Source organism: Clarias gariepinus, chromosome 9 (assembly GCF_024256425.1).
Source record: "Clarias gariepinus isolate MV-2021 ecotype Netherlands chromosome 9, CGAR_prim_01v2, whole genome shotgun sequence".
In the NCBI taxonomy this organism is placed as follows: Eukaryota; Metazoa; Chordata; class Actinopteri; order Siluriformes; family Clariidae; genus Clarias; species Clarias gariepinus.
The window spans coordinates 28,730,245-28,748,742 of record NC_071108.1 but is presented as its reverse complement, the minus strand read 5'-3'; the positions used below and the strand labels follow the sequence as shown (position 1 = coordinate 28,748,742).

The 18,498-nt window shown below is 36.7% G+C and overlaps 2 protein-coding genes across 8 annotated transcripts; one reads left to right on the top strand and one right to left on the bottom strand.

Moving 5' to 3' along the window:
• The first annotated feature begins 450 nt into the window (after nucleotides 1-450).
• On the top strand, nucleotides 451-8,916 carry csf1b (colony stimulating factor 1b (macrophage)). Its single transcript, XM_053503853.1, has 8 exons — nucleotides 451-675; nucleotides 3,265-3,378; nucleotides 4,178-4,240; nucleotides 4,907-5,077; nucleotides 7,325-7,517; nucleotides 7,685-7,821; nucleotides 8,160-8,203; nucleotides 8,532-8,916. The coding sequence occupies exons 1-8, from the start codon at nucleotides 631-633 to the stop codon at nucleotides 8,599-8,601; spliced, it is 837 nt and encodes a 278-aa protein (XP_053359828.1). The 5' UTR covers nucleotides 451-630; the 3' UTR covers nucleotides 8,602-8,916.
• A 1,057-nt stretch (nucleotides 8,917-9,973) lies between these two features.
• Nucleotides 9,974-18,424, bottom strand: rbm39b (RNA binding motif protein 39b). Of its 7 annotated transcripts, XM_053503851.1 has the most exons (17): nucleotides 18,108-18,423; nucleotides 16,176-16,233; nucleotides 15,897-15,966; nucleotides 15,314-15,406; nucleotides 14,710-15,163; nucleotides 14,438-14,620; nucleotides 14,069-14,122; nucleotides 13,797-13,914; nucleotides 13,554-13,706; nucleotides 13,322-13,465; nucleotides 13,165-13,230; nucleotides 12,319-12,523; nucleotides 12,084-12,164; nucleotides 11,027-11,123; nucleotides 10,825-10,930; nucleotides 10,609-10,687; nucleotides 9,974-10,412 (listed from the first exon to the last, which is right to left on the bottom strand). In XM_053503851.1, exons 8-17 carry the CDS (start codon nucleotides 13,857-13,859, stop codon nucleotides 10,312-10,314), a joined length of 1,095 nt encoding a protein of 364 aa, XP_053359826.1. In that variant the 5' UTR covers nucleotides 13,860-13,914; nucleotides 14,069-14,122; nucleotides 14,438-14,620; nucleotides 14,710-15,163; nucleotides 15,314-15,406; nucleotides 15,897-15,966; nucleotides 16,176-16,233; nucleotides 18,108-18,423; the 3' UTR covers nucleotides 9,974-10,311. The 7 variants fall into 7 exon arrangements, with proteins under 7 accessions (XP_053359826.1, XP_053359822.1, XP_053359825.1 ...); XM_053503847.1 differs by having other exon boundaries at nucleotides 15,278-15,966; XM_053503850.1 differs by having other exon boundaries at nucleotides 15,310-15,966.
• Nucleotides 18,425-18,498: the final 74 nt, after the last annotated feature.

Genomic DNA, 18,498 nt, shown 5'->3' with positions numbered 1-18,498 from the left:
TACACTCATATCCAGTGTTCCACTACTCAGCTTTTACAAATGTTAAACAAACCTTTCCAAGTGTCATTATATAATCAATTATGTTTGCTACGTACATTATTTATCATTATGTGAAGTGAATGACAGAATTGTTCCTACAGAAATGACTCCGTATGTGAATAAGCACATTAATGTCAACCTGTGATGATTACAGCTGATATTACTGTTATTCAGCTGTTTATAACGAATGCATAAATCTTTCCACTATTAATAACAAGATTCCTAGACTGGTTAAACATTGACATTATAATAACTTAAAAATTCCCAACAATTTCTATAATCTCCATGATAGAAGTTTTGAAGGGGCACAGATCAAGAGAGAGAGAGAGAGAGAGAGAGAGAGAGAGAGAGAGCAGAAAGGGGGGCACAAAAACAAGGAGGAGAGAAGTGAAGTGACAGAAATTGTTGTCCTCCATCTCTGGATTGTAACTCTGCCCTGCTCTGCTCACATATGGACTAAAACTTTACCAATCAATTACTCTGAGCCTTAAGAAATCAAACACTTGTCTCTTATTTGACCTGAAACTCAACAAGCCTTTAATGTGCTCAAATGTATCTTAATGAAGAATGTAACTTTCACCTGCTGGATCCATGATGACCCTTCACACCTCTGCTCACATTCTCCACCAAAGCCAGGTATGTGTATGTGTGTGACCTCATAGAGATCAGAATTTAATGATGACTTAAAAACTGTGAAACGAGGCATAAGAATAGAGTAACTCATTGTTTACTCTTTAACCTGGGAAATTTAAATATTACATGGACATTTCTATGAGACATACAAGGCAAAGACAGGTGTATATCAGCACGCTGGTTTTTAGACATTATCATTATGTATAAAAACAACAAATTCAGATGTTTTATTATTATTATTAGTAGTAGTAGTAGTAGTAGAAGAAGAAGTATAATAATAATAATAATAATAATAATAATAATAATAATAATAAGCAGAATAAGAATAATAAGAATAAGAATAATAAAACCTATTGTCATTGATATGGTTGAGTTCTCTATGAGAAATGTTTAATTAATAATTTTTAAATGAGTCCCCAAGTCTATTGCTTTGTAATTCCAAGATGTAATGCTCTGCCACGTGACTTCTTAAAGACATGTCACACAGGACGGGTTCTCTGTATCATTACAAGCTGCACAGGTTTACTTATTAACTACAATAGAAAGAAAGGGAGAGGCAGGTAAGGTACCTAAATTGCCTCATTATTACATCTGCAGTAAAATGCATGTATCTTTGGTTGAAAAGCCATAATATTAATTATAATGACTATATTATAACAAAAACTAATTTTAAAAAGTATGACACATCATACTTTACTAAATAAAGTACAGTAATTGCGGTGGATGGTACACAGCTTTTTGTATTATCAGAATAATTATGTATATTGCCCTCAGCTAATATTTCCCTTTATTTGAGTATTTATTTAGATAAATTATGACACTTTCTCCCGAGTAAAGGTTTCAGTATTTTTACCATATCCGCATAGAAATCCATCATCTGCAAATAAATCAGATCTGGGAAAACCATCAGTGTTGGACTGTTTTAGCTTGTGGTTTTGCAATGACACACAAGCACAAGCTCTGTTACTGTTGCAACTTTCTTACACTTGTTTCTGGTCAGTGGTGGAAACTTGTGGTTTTTGTATCACTGGTTCAACCCACAGTTATCTGCTTACATTGTATTATACCCCTCGTGCCCCACTAAAGAAATCAAGCTTGAACTGACCAGCTACCAGCTGCAAAAACACAATTTGAGCTGGTCAAGCCGCTAGATCAACTTGACCAGCTGGTAGGTTACAGGGGATATAAAACTTACACACAAAATTGTGTATTTTTGTATTGTATGACATAAAAAAGAAAAAAGAGAAAAAAAAAAACAGGTCGTGGAAGAATGCATATTCGTTTATGATGGGGGTTTATGATAAGTTACATACAGTGCTCAGTATTCACTCATCACATTCAGACTTATATATAAAAAAAATCATTGTCTTTCAACTGTCATCAATAAACAGATCCTAATTTACCAAAAAATTGGCTGCTGCTGAAGAATTTTATCGACGTTGTCTTGATTTCATCCGTGTGCCAACACAATGGTCAACTTCTTCTCTTCAGCTGGGGCTGGAGCTCCAAATATCATTGTATGAGGGCGTTCAAGTCAAACTGGGACTTTCTCTTGGAAACCCACTGACCTTTATAAAAGACTTTAAACACTATATGATTATGAGACCCTTTGGATCAGTGAAGCTTTTGAATGGTGCAAACGTTTTAACGCTGTATGTCCATAAATGATGATCCTGGCAGAGGTGGCTTGAAGTCCACTGAGGTCGTTCTCCTGAATGTTAAGCTGATCTTTAAAAAATCCAGGAATAACCTGCGGAAGAGACATATCTGTCTGTGGGAACTGTACAGTACACACAATCATTCATAAACACAACTTGCACATTACAAGGATTCAGCTGGAAGTTATTGCCACAGTCCTGACCTCGCTCCAAGCCATTTCCACATTTTTGGTCCATTAAAGGAGTTCCTGGGAGGCCAGCGTTTCAGATATGAAATAGGCAGTCCAATCATGGCTTCAGCATACGGAGAAAACCGGCTACACTAATTTACTACCATCAAGGTAGAAGGTTTTCTTCGTATGCTAGATTTTAATCCCATAGCTGTGTTTTATTATTCAACACAAATGACATTCACATGCAATTTAATACATATTAAGCATTTGCAAAGATGAATGAAAGAAATTGTATCATTAGGATGGGGATAAGTCAGTACTACAGGCAAAAGTATTAATTAAGTGGTTTTGCACTTTAAATTTGTTGGTTGCTATAGCACATTAAAATTGGAAAATGTTCTGACAAAACAACTGTCACAGGAATGCTTTAAAATTAAACAAAGAGTAGTAATTCCCATTCTAAAATACTTTAAAAGTTTAATTCCAAACTGATTTTATTTTTATTTTAAATAATTTTTTTAATTATTTAAAAAGTTTTATTGCTATTATTTTCTATTTCATCTTCTCTTTTATGTAAAAAATTAAATGAAGCATTAAATTACCATTGTGTATGAAATGTGCTATACAAATAAACTTGCCTTGCCTTCTTTAATAAGAAGATAACAATGCATTATAGCTCTCTTAAAATGAGGCATGTTTTTATTTTACTGCATAAAATGAAATTCATTTCGATGAGTGATTGTTTTGTTGCATATGTGCAGGTGAAGAGTGTGTGTGTTCTTGTGCTACTGTATATTCCTTTGTCTATGATGGAAATCCCTGGACCATGCAGGCACTCCATAACCAAAGACCACCAGGTCCAGATGAATTATCTAGTGAGTGGACCTTATTTTGTTTTTATATTTATTGCTAAAATATTCATCCTCATGCACAAGTCAATTCGCAAATGCACACCTACCTAACGAATGTACTTAAAAAAGTCTAAATACACTTGGTTTATATACCAACATTTCTGAGGGTATATATATATATATATTGGTTGTAGATTGGTTGTATCAGCAAAAATTCATTAAATACCAGGAGGCACACTTATTATAAACATAATGCAAGGCTCATCAATGCTTGTTGCGATAATGTCTGCTTTCAATACTCTGTGCTTTATCATGTGTTCACAATAGGGTATAGTGCGAAAGTATTGAGCCACACCTCATATCTTTATATTTTATATATTTTACTTTAACATTTTCAGTCCAACCCCTTTACTGACTGGACTGAGCAGTTTCAGGGGAATGTTTTTTGTTTGTTAAGCCATGCAGTGACCTATAAACCATTCAAGCATAAAAAAATCTAACTTAAGGCATGAACCAGTGAGAAACAAGTGCAGATGATGACAGATGATCAGGCTTGTGATTAGTACAGTGATGATGCTAACCTTGAGTGGATGAGAGGGGAAATTAGGTTGCTGCTGAGGTTGTTACACAAACAACCAATTTTTAAGTCCTATCTTTAGACACTTTGCAGCCTGTCACAATAAGCTATTTGTCTCCATGTTTGTTACAATTTAAAGACAGCATTAAATTTAATTTACTATAAAGAAATAAAGGGTTATTAAAGATATTTGCACAAAGTAATAAAGAAATGCTGATGTCAGCAAATATTTTCACTGTTTTTCAGATCAATAATCAATTGAGGAATGGCTGCTCAATATCCTACATATTCATCGAGAAGAGACATCTGGTACGACTATACACATTAAACTAATTTAAGTTCTGATTAGGGAATTATACACTGCCTGGGTTTATTGAACATCTGCATCAAGTAAATGTGAAATTACTGAATCAAAACTGGTACAATAGTTTCTGAAGGTCCTCTTATATCCATCATGCATAGTGGCCATGTACAAGCCTCTGGAGGCAGAGTTATTTTTGATTTGGGGTTGCTTCAATTGGTCACGTCTATGCTTAGAAATATTATGTGGCAAAAAAAAATTAAGTCATCAGATGACCTAAATGTACTGAATGACCAGGTTATCACACCGAGTTTCCCTTATTAATAAAGGAATTAGACTCCTGGCTGATTGCGTGCTGTAATCAAAGCTAAAGGCATGCATTGCATGCAGTGCATATCCACTGAAGAGATATTCTACTAACAATTGGCAGAGAGCAAAGAGAACCACCCACACCCAATCATAGGCACCTGTGAGGTATCAGTCTCAGTCTCAGAAGCCCTACCATTCTTCGTTAAAGAAGGCTTTAATAACTTTATTAACTGTGTTCGTGGTCATAATGTGAATAAGGGTCCTAGAATGCACACATGAGAGTGTTTATGGTTACACTACTGTAGTTCTTAGGTACAAATTTACAGTATCTTGGTATTGACTAAAAATGTCTGTCCATCTTTCAGAGCTCAGAGTGTTATGTAAAGGCGGCTCTGCCACGTGTGCTGGACTTGTTAAGTGTCCACTTCAGATACGCCTCAGGCTCGGAGAACGATCTGTCAGTCCGCTCTCTGCAGAACCAGATCCACAACATCTACTCGCAGCGCTGTGTGCCACCTCTTAACGAAGAACTCGAGGTTAGTTCGTGTGACTGTTTACATGCAGATGAATGCAAAAGTTTGCACACCCTTAGGGAAAAATGTCGTTCTCACAGAAGTCGGCACTAATTAAAACTCTTTTACAAATAATTGTTTAAATCCAAACCATAACCAAAAACTCTTTTACTGTTATTCAAAAGTTTTCAGGAAACATACTGACATAATTACATAAGCAGTGTGGGAATAAGCAGCAAAGAAATTATGGACATTCATCATAATCTAATTATTAAAAAAAAAAAAACTCTGGTTAAAGGAACATAAAATATTTGATTTTAACTTTGTTTAAATGATCTTTAAATGTTTTGGCAGATCGGTCAAACCATCAGTAGTGTCGAATGCTGTGGCTCGGGGAATTTTGTTTGTAAAAGGAAATATAATCCTTAAACTACTGTACAAAGTACTTTATGGAATTCCCTTCCCATGTGGAAATGAAGGGAAGAGATTAATCATCATCTAGTTACAGACTTTTAAGTCTTATAAGTAATACTATGTTCTTAAAATACAGAATAACATTTTTATTTCCAACTTTCAACAGAGGAGAAATGGACGCTGTAACAGGAATGTACAGATTGCATCATGTTCCCAAAAACTGTCCCCGAACCACCAATGCACTGGTTCACCACCTACAACGCCCACACAATTAAATGGGTTCACTCCAAACAAAAAAATGACCTCAAAGAGTCGTGGTGTAATCTGAATTTCATCTTGTGTTTACCGTTGCTCTATCCACCATTGTCTCCTGAGCACCAAAATCTCAACAAGTTTGACATAATTATGAAAAAAAAGGCAATTTTAAGCTCAAGCTAAACATGTCGGAAATTTGTGTGAACAATAAAAGGTTGTTGATTTTTTTTTTATTCAAATGCATATAATATGAAAGATTACATTAAACCAGTTTGTTTTCGTACACCAAAGATGATTTGATCATGTTCTCAAAAATCATTATTATTTAATATAAAGTCAATTGATCACATTCACTGTACATAATTTTATCCATTTCTGATCTAATAAGAAACTTGTTTAAATTTTAATTATTTCTTATTTTGCCTGGAGCAGCACTCTGTATTTGCAGCCTTAACAATTTGGGTCAAATTGTCTAAGTGTGAGATTTTAGTTATCTTTAAACACTAATTAAGATGACTAATAAAAACTAATGTGTGTAGTGCAGGCTGGGACATTCAAAATGAGTTTTGCTATAGTTACATCATGCATGAAGGCAGTAATGAACTCACTTTGGGGGGAAAAACAGTCATGAAAGTCAACACCAGTGTTTGGAGACGTTACTTTTTAAAGTAACTAATTACATTACAAAATTACTGCCATTAAAAAGTAATCAGTTACATTACAGCGTTACTTTTTGATAAAAGTAACTAGTTCGAGTACTTTTCCATTGCAGAAAATGAAAACTCCTTTGTGATTACTAAATAACTGAGTACTTAAATGGCAGACCTAACGCGTTAGATTACTTGTTACATCAAAAAAGTTATTCAAGTACTCTAACTCTAACCACCCAACACTGGTCAACACAGACTGTTTTTTTGTTTTTTTGGATAGCCTTATGGCCTGGTTTTACATAAAAAAAAGAGTTCATATGTAAGGGGCGTTCAAGTTAAACAGGGATTTTGATTGGGCAGAATAACAGTCAAGAGTGAAAACTATTTCTTTATTTCTCTATATAATCCCCTGCCACACTAATGCACTTATCCCAGCATGTCGGTAATGCTCGGTTTCCATCAAGGTAGAACGTTTTCTCAGTATGCCACCATGATCGGACTGTCTGCTTTACGTCTCAAATGCTGGCCTCCCAGGAACTCCTTTAATGGCTCAAACAGACAGAGTTCTCATCCGCGATTTGGCGACTTTCAAGGATGAATCATTCATGGACAAACAGCTTTCTTTAAAGCATTTGCTCCATTCAAATGATCTGGGCAGTCGTGTTCCTTTCAAATGATTTGGACAGTGATGATTAGGGCAGTGGTGGCTTAAATGGTTAAGCCTGTGGGTTACTGGATTACGGATCGGAAGGTTGGGGGTTTAAGCCACAGCAGCGATAAATTGCTACTGTTGAGGCTTTGACCAAGGCCCTTAACCCCATCTGCTCCAGTGGCGCTTTAACCTGGCTCATCCTGTGCTCTAACCCCAGCTTCCTAACTGGGATATGCAAAAATTTTTTTTTTTATAATTTCACTGTGCTGTAAGGTATATGTGACATTCCTTTTCCTCCAGGAGGACCCGGTGGTGTTTCTGAAGCAGTTTACAGACTTCCCTGTTCAAGCCTTACAGAGAGCCAAGGAGGTACTGGATATTTACCTACAGCTCATCACACAAACACACACATCTGTGGACTGGAGCTGCTCAATGGAATACAGCAACTACACAACTGCGGTCATTACTGAGCCGCCCACTACACACAGCACAGGTATACACTTGATGTTTTGGCACGGTATACCACACCATGCTATCGGATTCTCAGAAGCAAGAGGAAAAAAAAGTCACCTTTATATTAATGCGTCCTTTTAACGTTATCGTTTCCACAGTAAGAAGAAAACAGTTTGATTAAAGTAATGTGTATATTTGATTATTCAGAGGCCAAACTTTTGATGCTGGGACACAATGAGCAAGAATCAGCTAATTCAAGCTTCTATAAACTGGGCTTCATCGTGTTAGCAGTGAGCGGCGGAATATTCCTGTTAATCACCGTCTCTTGCTTTGTACACAAAAAGGTAAGACGTTCTGAGGTCTTTGGTGGCCAAATGTGTTTATTTATATATATATATACATATATATAAACTCAACTTCAGAGCTTTAAAGGTCATGATCGCGATCATGTAGAATCTTCTACATACACACTAATGTTAAACCATGAGTCTTCATCTCATATAGATGACCAAACTACTGTGTCTGATATTCCAAAATATTGCGCTTCGGTAGAAATGTGTCAGAAATCCATTAAATAAATTAATTATTCAAGTCATTATAAGAACGTTCTTTTAGCAATTTTGTTCTGTCCATCTTATAGTTAAATCCCACAGCTTTAATTACATTTTTTCTTTTCCAACAGAGATTTCATCAACTTCAAAGACAAGCCATGGATTTAGACACATGGTATTTCTAACCTTCATTTTTTTTTTTATCACGAAATCTCTTACAATAGTTCCAGCTGCTGTCCAAATCCCAGGACAGGCTTACAATGCACTCATTTCTATAGGACCAACTCATTTTAAACGACAGGTTTACTCCGGGTACTCTGGTTTTATCCCACAGACATGCAGAAAAAAATCCACCAAATTACCGAAATTTTGATAAGTTATTAATTGCAATTATGCTACTCTTTTGTTTATATGGCTAATGGTTAAGAACAGGAAGAATGTTGTGAACAGCAGTAAATGCTCTGATTATTCATACTATACCTCTCCATCTTCCTCCTCTCTAGGTCTAGGTCAGATGTCAGTCACATAGGCTTCTGCTCAACATCCTTTAATCGACTGGATTTGATAATCTGACTACAACCTACACATCTCACACCTTGTGAATTACTGCCATGTCTTTAACAATGTGTTTCTTTTGCATAATCATCAATCACTGTACACATGTAAATATTCACAGTAACTTACACATGTATTTATGAACATTACATTCAATCTTACATTATAATGTAGAAATGTTTGTACTCAATTCTTATACATATGCATGCTGTACTTGTTTCTAAAGAACCTCCATATTTATTACTACAACCGTGCCGCAACATTTTTCATAAAGGCTTGATCTGACACTCCCAGGAAAAAGATTTGTAAAAAATAAACCTGCTTTCACAAAGATTTTTATTTTCTTCTAAAAATACTCATCCCAGAGATAATGCCCTGTACAGCATTCTGACAAATAGCCTTAAGGTTATAAGAAATGCCCAAAATTTTGCTGACAAACAACCTAATACAGACAGAAGACGCTAACCTCACTTTTTTTTTTAACAATGTCCACTTTGTTTTAAAGTGAAATATTGCAAAGGGTAATTCGTGCAGCGCAGCCATTATGAGACAAGACAAAGGTCATATGAGTGACCCCATATCCTGTTTTAGTTTACATGACAGGATATCATCTGTGTTCAGGACATGAGTTACTCATGCTTGTCCAGTAATATTAGTTGGCAGAATGTGAATAGAACATGTGTTACTTTGGTTTTAAAATGTGTTCTATAATGGAAAAATAAAGTTCTGCTGCTTAGAGAAAGGTCGTCAAATTCCTCGTAAAGCTACATATCTGTATCTGATATATCTGATATCATATCTGATGCTCTTACTTTTAGATTGCGCTAATGCCACATTGGACTAAAGTGACAAACATACAATTATATCACTTCCAGAGGTGGAAGGTAACCAAGTAAATTTACTTTGTTGCTTAGATACATATTTCACATATCTGTACTCAACTTGAGTAGTTTTATTAGAAGGTACTTTTCACTTTTACTTAATTACATCTTAAAGTTCTGTACTTATATTATGCTCATTTCATTATCAAATACATCGATTTGCTACTTTAAAATAAGTTTAAAATGGTATTTACTTTAACCCATCCAACATTAGTTTATTAAAACTAGACCAATTATATTTTTTAAAATAGTATAAATCATAAACCAATGATGACATTAAGTAAATGTGGTTACTAACCAACTACGCTTTCAAAGACATCTCTATTTTTTGCTAACTAGCATAAAAGGTAAAAAATTATGCAATTAAGTTAACATGAACAGCATATGTAAAGTAACATACAGCTGAATGACGAAAAACTACTTCCTTGTTTCAGTGGACAGGCTAGGATTTGTTCATCTTGCAGTTAAATCTGCATTTCATAAGACTAGAGATGACAAAACCCAGACTATTGATTTTCAAAGCCATTTTAATTGCAGAGTTTTTTACAAAATGAAAGTGTGATTACAAAAAGCTAAAAACGTAAAGTGATCCCAAACAGCTGAATATATCCAGGTTGACTGCCCGGGGTCTTCTTGTTTTTTATTTTTATTTTTTTGCGCTAACCTAGTCCAGCCAACTTTCAGTTACACCCTTGGGCAACCGTGTACCTTTGAGATCTAGAATGTGTTATGGACCTCCAGGGACAGACAGCAGCTGTCCTAAAAAGGGCAGGGTGGCGTTTGCATCTCCGGGCTATGCAGAGAGACAGAAAAAGTCAGAAGAATTGGACTGCGCAGCAGGGGTGGATCAACGACGTGTGGGTCTCAACAGCTGTATGGCTGTGACTGAGTCAGGAAACAGATTGTGGTAGGTTGGGAGGGGCACGTAGGCAGCGGTGATCATTTTGCCTGTCAGAACATAAACAATGCAACAATAATGTTAGTGCCTACCAAGTCTAAATATACACGTGATTCAATAAAATTGCTATAAAAATGTTTCAATACTTACATTAGGATTTAAACAAGATTCATTCTGACAAGTCTAGTATAAAGTATTTAACACAGCTACACATGGGATGCTTATAAGACCAAAAGCAGATCTTACCTGCAAACCAGCGTCCATGAAGGGCACTGACAGCAGCCATCGCTGTTGGGATAGACGGACACTTCACATACACGTTACCCTACATGGGGGGGGGGGGGGGGGGGGGGGTGAGAAATTAGCTGACAACTGGAAAGTCACATGTGGAGATAACTATAAATCCAAAAATTTCAAGCTTAAAAAGAAATTCATTAAAATCGGAAAGGCTGCAAAACTTACTTGAGTAGAATTCTTGTCTACATAGATATGAACAATGCCTCCATGTTTATTACACTCTTCAATGACATCATCCTGAATCTCTATATCCCAGCCTGGCTCATTTTCTCTAATGGGAAGAACAAAAAAAAGGGGCCAAGCATAAATAAACACTTATAACAAGCACATGTACAATCAGAGATGAGGAATGTTGAAAAATACTCACGACTGTGGGCTGAACATGTTGGAGAGCTGTAGGCAGTGAGTGGCCAGGGGTTGGGTTGGGAGATTCATGGCCTGGTTCATGCTTGGTGCAGGGATCACTGTAAGTAAGCAAGAGAATAAGTAAGTAGGTAAATAAATAAATAAATCTGTCATACTTCACTTTAATCCATCATAATTCATCTTTAACACATTGTGCACACATTTTATTTTAAGTGAAAGTTTGATTCCGTCAGGGCTACTGTATAGTGTTCCAAAATTGCACTCGGAAGGGCATTACAGTTGCAAAATGTAAAAAGAAAAAGAAGAAAGAAAAAAAACTGGCATACATTAAGTTAACAAAATATTTGTCTCCGTAATGTGATGATTCATCAATATACTCAGAAACACAACATACCAAATCTATGCAATTTGTGCAAAAGTCCAACATTCTGCAGTGTCATCAATACAAAGAAGAATACTGCAATAATCATTAACATCTGATATCAAGCCTTATGTTAAGCCGGACAGACATTCTGATTGTAGCCTGCAAGCCATAAAACACAATAAAAGTTAAACCCCTATAAACAAATGAATGCTTTTAGAGCAGATTTAAATGTAACTTAAATACAACAGTCACAAAAGCTGCACAGCGCAGTGCACTATAAAGCATGAACTGCCTTTAACCAGAAAAATAAGACTGCAGAAAAGTCCTGACATGGAGGGGGGGTGGGGATGGGGGGTATGGAAACGGGGTGATGCAACACTTATGAAACCTACTGTGAAAGATTTGACATTTTATTACCCATAATCTTATCTCTGATTGCATAATGTGTTGGATTGTGACATGGAGATGAAAACCTTTATAAACAACTTTGCACACTGTACCATCCTCTTATGTAAAGCACCTGACCAGTGAAGCCGTGAATGATAAAAGTTTCTTATACAAGGCAATTTAGTACAAGTGAACAGAAATCTTTTTCATTATTATTTTTTTTTTCAGAGCATAAATTCCTCTGGCATCCCATCACTCCTGAAAAATAATTTTACCAGAGAGGCAAAGATATGTGAAAAACCCTTACCTGCAGGAAGGTTACCAAATGGGATAGAGCCGCTCATCTGCAGAGCCTGTTTTGCAGCTGGAGGAATCTGTAGCCCTGTACCTAATGGAAAAAGGCAGAATATAATTTTTAATAAATAAAATTATTCCCAGCAGGATCACAACAGAAAACATTTTATTTTGAAAACAAAAAGCAAGCGATCAGAACATAGACTCCAACACAGACTAAGCTGACCACTAAATACACAGATCCTTACCTTCAGCAAGTCGGGCCATCAGCTGCAAACGTCCCGTGGTTCCCAGGTCTATGCCCGTTCTCTCCAACTCATCGTTGTCCAAGAAAGAGCTGGCTGATGAGCCATCTGAGCGCTCAGTCACATGGCCAACCTTCATGGGCCGGCCAGCCAGCTCAAAACCGTTCAGCTGCTCTAGAGCTCTCTTGGCGCATTCAGCATCAGCAAACTACAAATCAACAGAGCACGTTTTCTATTAGGTTAAGAAAAGGTAGGTTAAAATATTTTAAATATAGACGGAAAGTTGGCTTGAACAAAGTAGCATTGGCAAGAGTGTTGTTAGATTATATATATATATATATATATATATATATATATATATATAACATTACATTTATTGTAATTAGTAGTAAATTTCCCCCCACTGCATGTCATCCTATGGGTTTTATAATGAAGGGTGAGATACTTGTGCACCTTCCAGATTTGGGTTTGTCATAATTATTGCTGTGTCAAAAAAAAAAAACATTTTGCACTCTCAAAGCCTAAAGCATGTTGTGTAAATAAATTAGTACAACCCACCCAAAAATCCATTTTAATTCTAAGTTGTAATCTAGCAAAACAGGACAAACACCAAGGTAAATGATTACTTTTATTAAACACTGTACTGCAAAAATGAAGGAACCCATTCCTCTCCAAAGATATGGTTGCAATGGGTAAATAATGCAAAAATGTCCACTACCAACAAGGTGGAAAAAAGTGCAGACAAGATTCACAATAAGACATGTACAGCTACACAACGCTATATTGTTACTGTGCTTTCACTCGAATTGTTTAAAAAAAAAGGAGGAAAAAATGAAATAATACCCTTACCGATATAAAGCCATAACCTTTTGACCTGCCAGTCTCACTGTCCATGATCAGCTGAATGCTTTCAATCTAGGTAAGAAGAACAGGGCTGTAAACTTCAAAGCTCAGTGATGTTTCATACATTTAAATAAATGTAAGCACCAGAATAAAGCAGGCTTACCCTCCCAAAGGGCTCAAATATGCCTCTGAGCATTTCCTCTGTGATGTTGAAGTGTAGGGAGCCCACATAGAGCCTCATTGGCCCTGCGCTGCCTTTCTGCAGGTTGAGGGCTGCTGCCGCCGCTGCTGCTCTGTTTTTCTCAGCCTAGATAAGCAAATGATACAGACTTGGTCATCACACATGAGGAAGCTAAACAGAAGAATTGTTAATATGCTTGTATATTTGTTATTACCTGTGAGGCCTGGACGATGAGTGGCACTCCCAATAGCCTCTGCCCTGTTAGTCCAATAGCAAGGGGCACGGAGGTGGAATCCACAAACTCAATATACGCAATACCCTTAGATCTGCGAGAGTTTCTGTCTGAAATCATTCTCACATCACGCACCTTTACGTGGAAAGGAAGAAATAATATAGGAAGAAATATGTAAAAACCAAAGTAGCAGCAATAATAATAATATAAAGCAACAGTACTAACTTTGCCCACAGCAGAGAAGAACTCCTCAAGGTCTCTGGGTCTGACCCTGGCAGCCAGCTGCATGCAGAATACTGTGCGGGCATCTCTTTCCTCTGCACTTAGATTATCAATAGGTTTTCTGTGGGTGAAAACAGCTAACACGTTTCTTTACTCAGCCTCAACACAGATTTAGCGATTACTATAAAAAAATCTCTAATAAATTTACAAGAATATAAATAGCCATAAATATAACTCCCATCAACAATCAAAAAGAAAAACAGCAGTTATGTTACCTGATTGGACTTTTCTCTTTCTTAAATGGGCTCTTGCTTCGAGAGCGTCTGCGGCTGTAAAACAAAAAAATAATAATTATGCGTAGTTATTAGAAGTGTGCATGTGTTTTTAAATACCTGGTTATGCATTTGTGGAGCAAGGTTACCTATAGTGAAATCATTATTTGGACATTTCTCTGCCTCACATAAACTGAGATAATATGGCAAAAAAAGTTGCATCTACCAACATTTGGCGCAAATAACAGCACAGTTGTGGTGGGCAATTTAGAGGTTATGTCTTGGGACTGAAAAATGTCTTGGGCAGTTCATACGGTTTTAAACTTCAGATCCATATCTAGTATTACAACACACAATAAAACATATACTCACTGAGGACTTTTATGACCTCGATAACGTCCATGTCTTTCATGACTTCGAGAACGCCGCTCTTTGCTACGAGATCGCTTCTTCTCTTTGCTTCGGCTCCTGCGCTTGTCTTTGCCTTTTTTGCGCTCCTTGCTCCTACTCCTGCGGCGGTCTGCACTTGGGCTGCGACTCCGGCTGTGCCTTTTCCTACGTAGAGGTTGTTGTGGAGGAGATTAGTTTAAAGCATGTGGGCTGTGGGCAAAATGATTATTTAAACCAAGAGGACAAATACTCACTTCCTGCTGTGTTCTTCATAGCCATTTGCACTATAGGACTTGCTGTCACCCTAAGCAGGGTTGATAGAAGAACATCGTGAGGATGGACAGGATACATAGCAAGTCGTCAAAGGAATGGGGGAGGGGACAAGAGAAAATACAGAATATACTGATTTAGAAAAACTGTTAAAATTCTTCTTGTCTGCTCTGCCCTGTGCTGTGCCACATAAAATCATATCATTGCCCTCGCCAAAAAGGAGCAACAGTTTGCATGCTAGCAGAAGGACCATGATGCTTAATGGAGACACAGCTCTAGGATCTGAAAGTACCCTGCTATTTTAAATCTAAAGCTTGCTGCTAAGGACAAGGTGTCTAAACCGGTTTCCACAGTGGAGGTGGTCATTTGGTGAGATCTTCGCCCATTTGTGCGGTTGGACTGTGTGAGCACGATGCCATCTCTTTCTTACATCTCGTCCTGAAGCACACAGGGATTTACACGGCTTAGTCAGAACGATTCCCATGTGACATGGCATGAAATTAATATATAGCCAAAAAAAAAAGCCAAAAAAAAAAAAAAAACAACCCTCACCCCCTTTTTAATATCAGTCTCCTTTTAAATACCTACAACGAAGCCAACTTGGGAGGTTTACTGGATATGTGTTAAGGACAAATAAATGTAGGGTTCTTGATTATGTTGGTGATGTACCACAAAAGATTCCTAAAAGCAAATAGCAAAATAAAATGGATTAAGAAGAAGCTTAAAAATGAGGGGCATGCAAAAAAATCAAGATGTTGACTTATCTGAGACCTTCTCTAGAGAATGGCTTGGGAGACAGTATTCATATTCTGGAACAATCCATTAAATATTGTAACAACAAGCCAAAAGTATAGAACAATACTTTTCTTCATAAAAACTATACATTCACGACTTTATGAACAACTGCATGTTCTGTGTAACTTAGATGATCTGCCAGGTAGCATAATCTTACTAAAAGCTACTGCTTATGATGCCGGCTTTCGCAGTACAAAGATCAACCATGTGTGTAGTAAAAATGTGAATACTGTCTCCAATTCATGTGAGGTTCTATCCCTGTTTCACCCACTTTCATTCATCTTGTTGACACCAGACAGGTGACAGGATGTGAGCCTTTTAGTATTTGACCTGAGGGAACACAGTACATCAATATATGCCGCAATGACGACCTTACTTTTTTCACACTTCACACTGGAATCAAAGGTGTATTCAGGGAAGTAGAGATGAGATATCATTAGGCAAGTCTATAAAGAGAGATAGACGGGCATTTATTTGTAATTCAAGTCATTTGCTGAAGTATCACACAATACATCATTCTCTCTACCAGTGAGACAGACTTGAGACATTTTTAAGCAAATACTCGTCTTCTGAGATGCTTTATCGCAACAGCTACTCAGGCAAGTGCAAAAGAGTCAATTCATGTTAAGTGAAACAGTCTCCTTCAGTCACCCACCTTTCTGTAAGGAGCTTCAAGCATCGCCTCGATATCAAAGTCGTCTGCCATTGGAGACCTGCACAGAAATAAGGATTATTAAAAAAAAAAAAAGAAAAAAAAAAGAAGACGAAGGACAATCCTCACTTAACACACTTATTCTTAACTGGCCGCTCACATAAACCAATAGCATTGTGATGATGCAACGTACATGATAGTTGACAGAAACACCAACATGCCATAGACAGACTGGGAATATTTCCAAAACTCTAAAATAATTTCCTTTAAATAAACTTCAAATTTGGAATATGCATTTTTTCTAAAGCAAAACCATGTGTAAAAATGTCTGCCAAAAGCTTAAACACAACTAACCATACTTCAATTCAGACTCACCAATTAAGAACAACTACTGTACAGTATATTTCTATTGAATGTTCTATTGTACAGTATATTTCGATTTTTATTTCAATATTTATCCTAGTTTAAAAAAATTCTTATATTTCTTATCTATAAGCTTTAATTCTCTTTTTTAAAGGTCATTGGCGGTTGTATAAGCATTTCACTGCATATCGTACTGTGTATGTGACAATAATAAATTTGAATACTGTGAACAATTTGAGTGTGAAAAAGTATCTGCAAAGGCAGCAATTAATTCTTGCAAGTTGACCCGCAATCAACCACCTATAGCAAAATCCCTCAAAAAGCTTGAGACTTACATGCATAGAGTGGTTTACCTTACCACTCCATGCATGCGGGCTGACCGTAAACGACAATTTAGCACGACTGTACACATTCTGGATGGTGACCGGGACAAACTGTCTCTTAAGAAAAGCAGAAATCCTGATATTTAAAAATGCTCCCCCCCTGCTGCTTACTAATGGCTGGTTCACCAGATACAAAGTGACCGACGCTTGCGCAGAGTTTTGATTTGTTATTAATCGATGCAGGTGTTACACTTGCTGTAGTTTTAATGACGGAGTATATCAGGGGAGCCTTATTTTAGATAAGCATTCTGTCATGTCAGAGACGCTTGATGCTATTTAAGGAATGGTAATCTTTTTGCGCTTTAGTCGAGCATAGGCTAAATCCTAATGGTTTCAGTTTTTTTGTATGTATGAAATAACATGAAAATAGAATGTTGCCTTAAAATAAAAGTTTTAAATGTACGGCACATTCTAAGATCTTAATTTTATACATGCACTGCTCTACAGAATATATACAGAATTATATATATATCACTTTTTTTTCTACTGCTACAAATAGTAGCGACCAGTGTGATTTAATTGATCAGACCCAAAAACCCTTATCAGAACACCCTTCACACTTACAATGCAAGATCTACTATCATGCAAAATTGAACAGAGTCAACCCCTTTAAGCTTTAAACTACTTTTGATGACATTGTCTTCTTATCTGTAGCTAAATTAAGCAATGCAGCAGCTTTATACCGTCTCGTTGTCTCACCTAATTTGTTTATTAAATATCAGAAAAAATATGCCTCCGTTTCAATGGTTGACCATAATTGTGTCGTGTTTTCTTTTCTTACTGCACCAGTAGAAGTGTTGCATTACAAGCGTGTCCAGAAAAGAACAAGGGATTAATAAAGGTTTAAGGTAATGAACTACGCATGTGTCTTGTCGACTGGCCCTGGTTATATAAGACGAATAATAAATAAATAAGTAAATAAAAAAGAAATAAATCACAAACAAGAAGACAAAACTCGACAATATAAACACGGAAAACGTTTTTACACGGTAAATGATTTAACTCACGATGTGGTTTGGATTAGAACGCATTAGCAACACAGGCCTTCGACAGGAAACCCTGTATATAGCTAGCAACCCAGACGTTACCTTACCTTGTAACGTTACACTGTGGTAAATATTTCACTGCGCTAAACGGCTGCTAAACTCATAATAAATATATTACTATACAAAACAGACAATTTAATTACCTGCACGCTTGCTGTTGTATCTGTGGAAATCGTCGATACTGTTTCGATGCCAGCTAGCTTGCTAGTTACATACAAGACAAATAATGCTAGCTATTCCACTAGCTTAGTTTCGCTTCAGCTATTATCTTTCAATTCCGGCAAAGTGGTCTTAAACTGTAGTTATTAAGCACCGTATACACAAATAATAAAAAAAAAAAATACTATTGTTATCCTTCACAATTTACAACCAAAATTACGCTAGCTATCCGAGATAGTTAGCTAGCTAGACTTGTTTATAAGTTCGCCTTCTGTATACCACTTCCGGGATGTCTTACAAAATGGCGGTCAAACGGGGTTTCCCAGGCAAAAATTGCACGGACATCCTTTACACATCAATGGCCATTGAGTTTAA

What these genes read in the sequence shown, in the direction of transcription:
- csf1b (XM_053503853.1), top strand. Translation starts at nt 631, where the DNA reads ATGATGACCCTTCACACCTCTGCTCACATTCTCCACCAAAGCCAG. An exon ending in GCCCACTACACACAGCACAG is followed by an intron (nt 7,518 to 7,684) that starts GTATACACTTGA and finishes TTGATTATTCAG; the next exon opens with AGGCCAAACTTTTGATGCTG. An exon ending in CTTGCTTTGTACACAAAAAG is followed by an intron (nt 7,822 to 8,159) that starts GTAAGACGTTCT and finishes CTTTTCCAACAG; the next exon opens with AGATTTCATCAACTTCAAAG.
- rbm39b (XM_053503846.1), bottom strand. Translation starts at nt 16,226, where the DNA reads ATGGCAGACGACTTTGATATCGAGGCGATGCTTGAAGCTCCTTACAGA. An exon ending in TTGAAGCTCCTTACAGAAAG is followed by an intron (nt 14,760 to 16,175) that starts GTGGGTGACTGA and finishes AACCCTGCTTAG; the next exon opens with GGTGACAGCAAGTCCTATAG. An exon ending in TCTTCTCTGCTGTGGGCAAA is followed by an intron (nt 13,707 to 13,796) that starts GTTAGTACTGTT and finishes TTCCACGTAAAG; the next exon opens with GTGCGTGATGTGAGAATGAT.